At 60.1% G+C, this 7917-nt stretch overlaps 1 protein-coding gene across 1 annotated transcript in view; it reads left to right on the top strand.

Annotated features, from left to right (window-relative positions):
- Nucleotides 1-3727, top strand: part of CELF3 (CUGBP Elav-like family member 3) — a 13522-nt gene extending 9795 nt beyond the window's left edge. The window contains exons 9-11 of the mRNA XM_041409666.1: nt 3-12; nt 1999-2142; nt 3593-3727. Coding sequence (XP_041265600.1) covers nt 3-12; nt 1999-2142; nt 3593-3720 — 282 coding nt within the window. The 3' untranslated portion in view covers nt 3721-3727. The remainder of the gene's footprint in view (nt 1-2; nt 13-1998; nt 2143-3592) is intronic.
- The last annotated feature ends 4190 nt before the right edge of the window (nt 3728-7917 follow it).

Here is a 7917-nt window from a genome sequence, read left to right as displayed (position 1 = left end):
AGCAGCGTGAAGGTGAGACCCCCCAAAACTTCCCGGACCCTTGAGACCCCCCCCGGACCCCTCCCAAAACCCCCCGGGACCCCCGAGGCCACCCTGGTACACCTGAGATCCTCCAGGACCTCTCCCAAGCTCCCTGGCCCTCCAAAACTCCCCTGGGACCACCCCAAAACCCCCAAAATGTCCCAGGACCCTCAAACCTGCCCCAGGACCCCAAACTCGAGGCTTGGGACCCCAAAAACAGAGCTGTGAATCCAAAATGGGACCCAGGACCCCAAAATGGGAGCTGTGAACCCAAAGCAGGAGACAGGTTTGGGTTGAGAGCCCCGGTTTTGGGGTGCTGTGTCCATTGTGGGTTGGCAGTCCCAGTTTTGGGGTCTGTGTTGGGTTTGGGTTGAGAGCTCTGGTTTTGGGGTCCTGTGTCAGTTTTGGGTTGGCAGCCCCGGTTTTGGGATCCCATGCCAGTTTTGGGATCCCGTGCCAGTTTTGGGATCCCGTGCCAGTTTTGGGATCCCGTGCCAGTTTTGGGATCCCGTGCCAGTTTTGGGATCCCGTGCCAGTTTTGGGATCCCGTGCCAGTTTTGGGATCCCGTGCCAGTTTTGGGATCCCGTGCCAGTTTTGGGATCCCGTGCCAGTTTTGGGATCCCGTGCCAGTTTTGGGATCCCGTGCCAGTTTTGGGATCCCGTGCCAGTTTTGGGATCCCGTGCCAGTTTTGGGATCCCGTGCCAGTTTTGGGATCCCGTGCCAGTTTTGGGATCCCGTGCCAGTTTTGGGATCCCGTGCCAGTTTTGGGATCCCGTGCCAGTTTTGGGATCCCGTGCCAGTTTTGGGATCCCGTGCCAGTTTTGGGATCCCGTGCCAGTTTTGGGATCCCGTGCCAGTTTTGGGATCCCGTGCCAGTTTTGGGATCCCGTGCCAGTTTTGGGATCCCATGCCAGTTTTGGGTTGGCAGCCCCAGTTTTGGGGTCCATATCACTTTTGGGTTGAGAGCCCCGGTTTTGGGGTCCATGTCCAGTTTGGGTTGGCAGCCCTGGTTTTGGGGTCCTGTGTCAGCTTTGGGTTAAGAGCCCGGTTTTGGGGTCCTGTGTCAGCTTTGGGTTAAGAGCCCGGTTTTGGGGTCCTGTGTCAGTTTTGGGTTAAGAGCCCTGTTTTGGGGTGCTGTGTCTATTGTGGGTTGGCAGCCTCAGTTTTGGGGTCCGCTCAGTTTTGGGGTCCATGTCAGTTTTGGATTGAGAGCCCCAGTTGTGGGGTCCGTGTCTGGTTTTGGTTGAGTGCCCTGATTGTGGGGTCCATGTCAGTTTTGGGTTGAGTCCCAGTTTTGGGATCCCATGTCCGGTTTGGGTTGGCAGCCCTGGTTTTGGGTTCCGGTTGGTTTTGGGTTCCATATCACATTTGGGTTGAGAACCCCAGTTTTGGGGTCCATGTCAATTTTGGGTTGGCAGCCCCGGTTTTGGGATCCCGTGCCAGTTTTGGGATCCCATGTCCGGTTTGGGTTGGCAGCCCTGGTTTTGGTTTCCAGTTGGTTTTGGGGTCCATGTCAGTTTTGGGTTGAGAACCCCAGTTTTGGGGTCCATGTCTGGTTTCAGTTGAGTGCCCCGGTTTTGGGGTCCATGTCAATTTTGGGTTGGCAGCCCCAGTTTTGGGGTCCATGTCTGGTTTCAGTTGAGCGCCCAGTTTTGGGGTCCATGTCCGGTTTGGGTTGGCAGCCCTGGTTTTGGGGTTCATGTCTGGTTTTGGGTTGAGAGCCCCAGTTTTGGGGTCCATGTCCGGTTTGGGTTGGCAGCCCTGGTTTTGGTTTCCAGTTGGTTTTGGGGTCCATGTCAATTTTGGGTTGGCAGCCCCGGTTTTGGGGTCCATGTCAATTTTGGGTTGGCAGCCCCGGTTTTGGGATCTCGTGCCAGTTTTGGGATCCCGTGCCAGTTTTGGGTTGGCAGCCCCGGCTCTGGGGTCCGTCGGTTTTGGGGACGCAGTCCCAGGTGTGACCCCGCTCCCTCCGCAGGCCCCGAGGGCTGTAACATCTTCATCTACCACCTGCCCCAGGAGTTCGCCGACACCGAGATCCTGCAGATGTTCCTCCCCTTCGGCAACGTCATCTCCGCCAAGGTCTTCGTGGACAGGGCCACCAACCAGAGCAAGTGCTTCGGTAGGGACACGGGACACTGGGGACAGTGGGGACAACGGGGACAACGGGGACAATGGGAACGTTGGGGGCAATGGGGACAATGGGGACAACGGGGACAATGGGAACATCGGGGGCAATGGGGACAACGGGGACATTGGGGGCAATGGGGACAACGGGGACACTGGGGACAATGGGGATAGTGAGAATAATGGGATATGGGGATATTGGGGACATCGGGGACATCGGGGACAATGGGGATAGTGAGGATAATGGGATATGGGATATGGGGACATTGGGGACATCGGGGACTATGGGAATATTGGGGACAAGGGGGACATCGGGGACAATGGGGATAGTGAGGATAATGGGATATGGGATATGGGGACATTGGGGACATCAGGGACTATGGGAACATTGGGGACATTGGGGACTATGGGGATATTGGGGACAAGGGGGACATTGGGGACAATGGGGATAGTGAAGATAATGGCATATGGGATATGGGGACATTGGGGACATCAGGGACTATGGGAACATTGGGGACATTGGGGACTATGGGGACATTGGGGATATGGGGGACAGCGGGGATATTGGGGACAATGGGGGTATTGCAGACATGGGGACATTGGGACATTGAGATATGGGATAGGCAATGTGGGACATAGGGGCACTGGGGACATTAGGGACAACGGGGACATTGGGAATAGTGGGGATAATGGGACATGGGATATGGGGACGTCAGGGACAACGGGGACAATGGGGAAAATGGGGACATCGGGGACATTGAGGATAATGGGATATGGGGACAATGGGGACACGGGTATAATGGGATATGGATGTGGGCTATGGGGACATGAGGACATCAGGGACATCAGGGACATGGGGGGCATTAGGGACACTGGGGACACGGGACATCATGGCCAGGGACACCATTAGCTGATGTCCCTGATGTCCCCAATGTCCCCCCATCCCCAATGTCCCCAATGACCCCTCTGCCCCTGCCCCAAATGTCTCCATTGTCTCCCAATGTCTCCTTTATCCCCATGTCCCCACGATGTCCCCACATCCTCCGTGTCCTCCATGTCCCTATGACGTCCCCACATCCTCCGTGTCCTCCATGTCCCCATGATGTCCCCACATCCTCCGTGTCCTCCATGTCCCCATGATGTCCCCACATCCTCCGTGTCCTCCATGTCCCTATGACCTCCCCACATCCTCCGTGTCCTCCATGTCCCCATGATGTCCCCACATCCTCCGTGTCCTCCATGTCCCCATAATGTCCCCACATCCTCCGTGTCCCCATGATGTCCCCACACCCTCCGTGTCCTCCATGTCCCTGTGATGTCCCCACATCCTCCGTGTCCTCCATGTCCCCGTGATGTCCCCATGCCCCCATATGCTGCTGTGCCCATGATGTCCCCACACCTTCCCAATGTCCCCAACGTCCCCGATGTCCCCGACGTCCCCGCAGGCTTCGTGAGCTTTGACAACCCCGCGAGCGCCCAGGCCGCCATCCAGGCCATGAACGGTTTCCAGATCGGGATGAAGCGGCTCAAGGTGCAGCTCAAGAGGCCCAAAGACGCCAACAGGCCCTACTGAGCCCGGTGAGACCCCCGGGACCCCCGGGATACCCCCATGACACCCCCATGATACCCCCCGGACAACCTGGGACAGCCTCAGAACCCCCTGGGACACCCCTGGGACACCCCCAGGACCACCTGGGACAGCCTCAGAACCCCCTAGGACACCCCCGGGACACCCCTGGGACACCCCCATGATCCCCGGGACACCCTCAGGACCCCCTGGGACACCCCCAGGACCACCTGGGACAGCCTCGGGACCCCCTGGGACAGGGATAGCCCTGGCACACCCCCAGGACCACCTGGGACACCCCCAGGGACACCTTGGGACCCCCCAGGACACCCCCGGGACCCCTGGGACACTCCAGGACACCTCTGGGACACCCTCAGGACACCCCCAGGGACACCCTGGGACTCCCAGAACAGCCCTGGGACACCCCGGGGACCCTCTGGAACTCTCAGGACACTCTGGAACCCCCCTGGAACCTCTCCAGGGCTGGAAAACCCTCGGGGATCCCCTCGAGACCCCCCCGGACCTCCCCCCAGAACTTCCCTGGGCCCCCCATGACCCCACCAGGCTGGGAACCCCCTGAGCCCCCCAAGACCCCCCCAACCCCCGGGTTGGGATGTGCCCCCATTGGGATCTGGAGGGTCCCCGGGATTTTGGGGGGCTGGAAATACCCCAGGGGGGAATTTGGGGTGTCCCCCCTTGGGATTTGGGGTGTCCAGGGTTTGGGGGGGGCAGGAAGTGCCCCCCAAACTCTGTTTAACTCTCCCCCCCATCCCCAAATTTTCCCTCCCCAGGTCTTCTCTGGGGGGTCCTGGGGGTCTTTGGGGGTCCCAAAGGGGGGGACACGGCCCCCCCAGTGTCCTCCCGGGGGCGCAGCGGGACCCCAACACTGCCACTGCCACCCGCTCCGCCCACAACCTGCCTCAGTTTCCCCTCGGGATGGGCCTGCACTGGGATGGGCCGGGACTGGGATTGGGATGGACTGGGACTGGGATAAACTGGGACTGGGATGGACTGGGAATGGGATGGACTGGAAATGGGATGGACTGGGAATGGGATGGACTGGTACTGAGATGCTCCAATACTGGGATAAACTGGGACTGGGATGGATTGGCACTGGGATAAACTGGCACTGAGATAGACTGGCACTGGGATAGACTGGCACTGGGATAAACTGGCACTGGGATTGGCTGATACTGGGATATTCAGATTTATTTGCATAACACATCCATTCAATAATAGAATTGCATCAGTTGCAAACTTTCCTACCAACTTCTGTACTGGTTCTAGCATAATTTAAAGCATGAAAAAGAGGGGAGTTCCTGGGATAGACTGGCACTGGGATAGACTGGGAATGGGATGGACTGGTACTGAGATGCTCCAATACTGGGATAAACTGGGACTGGGATGGATTGGCACTGGGATAGACTGGCACTGGGATAGACTGGGAATGGGATGGACTGGTACTGAGATGCTCCAATACTGGGATAAACTGGTAGTGGGATGGACTGGGACTGGGATAAACTGGCACTGGGATAAACTGGGACTGGGATGGACTGGTACTGAGATGCTCCAATACTGGCTTAAACTGGTAGTGGGATGGATTGGCACTGGGATAGACTGGCACTGGGATTGGCTGATACTGGGATAGACTGGGACTGGGATAGACTGGGACTGGGATGGATGGGCACTGGGCTGTTCCATCACTCCGATGGTCCCACACTGGGATGGTCCCACACTGGGATGGTCCCACACTGGGATGGTCCCACACCGGAATGGTCCCACACTGGGATGGTCCCACACTGGGATGGTCCCACACTGGGATGCTCCAGCCCCGCTCTGGTCCAGCACCGGGATGCTCCATACTGGGATGTTCTGACACTGGGACGCTCTGGGACCAGGATGCTCCGATACCGGAATGTTCCACCACGGGGATGCTCTGATACTGGGACGATCCCACAACAGCAGATCCCACAGCAGATCCCACAGCAGAGGATCCCAGAGCAGAGGATCCCACAGCGGGAAATTCCACAACAGGATGGTCCCACAGCAGATCCCAGAGCAGATCCCACAACAGGATGGTCCCACAGCAGGAGATCCTACAGTGGGATGACCCCACAGCAGATCCCACAGCAGGATGGTCCCACAGCAGATCCCAGAGCAGATCCCACAGCAGCAGATCCCACAACAGGATGATCCCACAGCAGATCCCAGAGCAGCAGATCCCACAACAGGATGGTCGCAGAGCAGATCCCAGAGCAGATCCCACAGCAGGATGGTCCCACAGGAGATCCCACAGCAGGACAGTCCCACAGCAGATCCCAGAGCAGAGGATCCCAGAGCAGATCCCACAGCAGGATGGTCCCACAGCAGATCCCAGAGCAGGAGATCCCACAGTGGGATGATCCCACAGCAGATCCCACAGCAGGACGGTCTCACAGCAGGATGCTCCAGCCCTGGGATGATCCCACACCAGGATGCTCCAATCCCAGAACGTTCCACCCCGGGGATGCTCCGAGGCCAGAGGGATCCAGGACCGGAATGTTCCCACACCAGAACGTTCCATCAGCTGCTCCAACGCTGGAACGATCCGAGCCCGGAGCGCCCGGCCGGGGATGTTTCAGCACCGGAACGCCCTGACCCAGGATGTCCCCGCTCCTCTGGGACGTCCCCGTTCCGCAATGTCCCCAATTTTTTGGGATGTCCCCACCAGGAGCCGCATGGATCACGGGAATTCCTGGGAACTCCAAACCAGCCAAATGCAGGGGACGCTGGGGGACGCCAGGAGCGGGGACAGGGACACGGACACGGACACGGACACAGACAGGGACATGGACACGGACACGGACACGGACACACAGCTCCCAAACCCCAAATGATCCCAAATCCCAGATCCGGGGGGGGCCGGCCCCCACCAGCCAAACCGGGGCCGTGTCCAGCCCGGAGCCCCCCAGGACCCCAGACCCCAACATCCCCAAACCAGTGCCCCCAAACTGGGCCAGTGCCCCCAAACTGGGCCAGTGCCCCCAAACCAGTGCCCCCAGCCCCCCCAAACTGGGACAGTGACCCCAAACTGGGCCAGTGCCCCCAAACCAGTGCCCCCAGCCCCCCCAAACTGGGACAGTGACCCCAAACTGGGCCAGTGCCCCCAAACCAGTGCCCCCAGCCCCCCCAAACTGGGACAGTGACCCCAAACTGGGCCAGTGCCCCCAAACCAGTGCCCCCAGCCCCCCCAAACTGGGACAGTGACCCCAAACTGGGCCAGTGCCCCCAAACCAGTGCCCCCAGCCCCCCCAAACTGGGACAGTGACCCCAAACTGGGCCAGTGCCCCCAAACCAGTGCCCCCAGCCCCCCCAAACTGGGACAGTGACCCCAAACTGGGCCAGTGCCCCCAAACCAGTGCCCCCAGCCCCCCCAAACTGGGACAGTGACCCCAAACTGGGCCAGTGCCCCCAAACCAGTGCCCCCAGCCCCCCCAAACTGGGACAGTGACCCCAAACTGGGCCAGTGCCCCCAAACCAGTGCCCCCAGCCCCCCCAAACTGGGACAGTGACCCCAAACTGGGCCAGTGCCCCCAAACCAGTGCCCCCAGCCCCCCCAAACTGGGACAGTGACCCCAAACTGGGCCAGTGCCCCCAAACCAGTGCCCCCAGCCCCCCCAAACTGGGACAGTGACCCCAAACTGGGCCAGTGCCCCCAAACCAGTGCCCCCAGCCCCCCCAAACTGGGACAGTGACCCCAAACTGGGCCAGTGCCCCCAAACCAGTGCCCCCAGCCCCCCCAAACTGGGACAGTGACCCCAAACTGGGCCAGTGCCCCCAAACCAGTGCCCCCAGCCCCCCCAAACTGGGACAGTGACCCCAAACTGGGCCAGTGCCCCCAAACCAGTGCCCCCAGCCCCCCCAAACTGGGACAGTGACCCCAAACTGGGCCAGTGCCCCCAAACCAGTGCCCCCAGCCCCCCCAAACTGGGACAGTGACCCCAAACTGGGCCAGTGCCCCCAAACCAGTGCCCCCAGCCCCCCCAAACTGGGACAGTGACCCCAAACTGGGCCAGTGCCCCCAAACCAGTGCCCCCAGCCCCCCCAAACTGGGACAGTGACCCCAAACTGGGCCAGTGCCCCCAAACCAGTGCCCCCAGCCCCCCCAAACTGGGACAGTGACCCCAAACTGGGCCAGTGCCCCCAAACCAGTGCCCCCAGCCC

Source organism: Onychostruthus taczanowskii, unplaced genomic scaffold (genome assembly GCF_017590055.1).
Source record: "Onychostruthus taczanowskii isolate IOZ18803 unplaced genomic scaffold, ASM1759005v1 scaffold304, whole genome shotgun sequence".
NCBI lineage: Eukaryota > Metazoa > Chordata > Aves > Passeriformes > Passeridae > Onychostruthus > Onychostruthus taczanowskii.
This window is presented reverse-complemented; position numbering and strand designations above follow the sequence as displayed.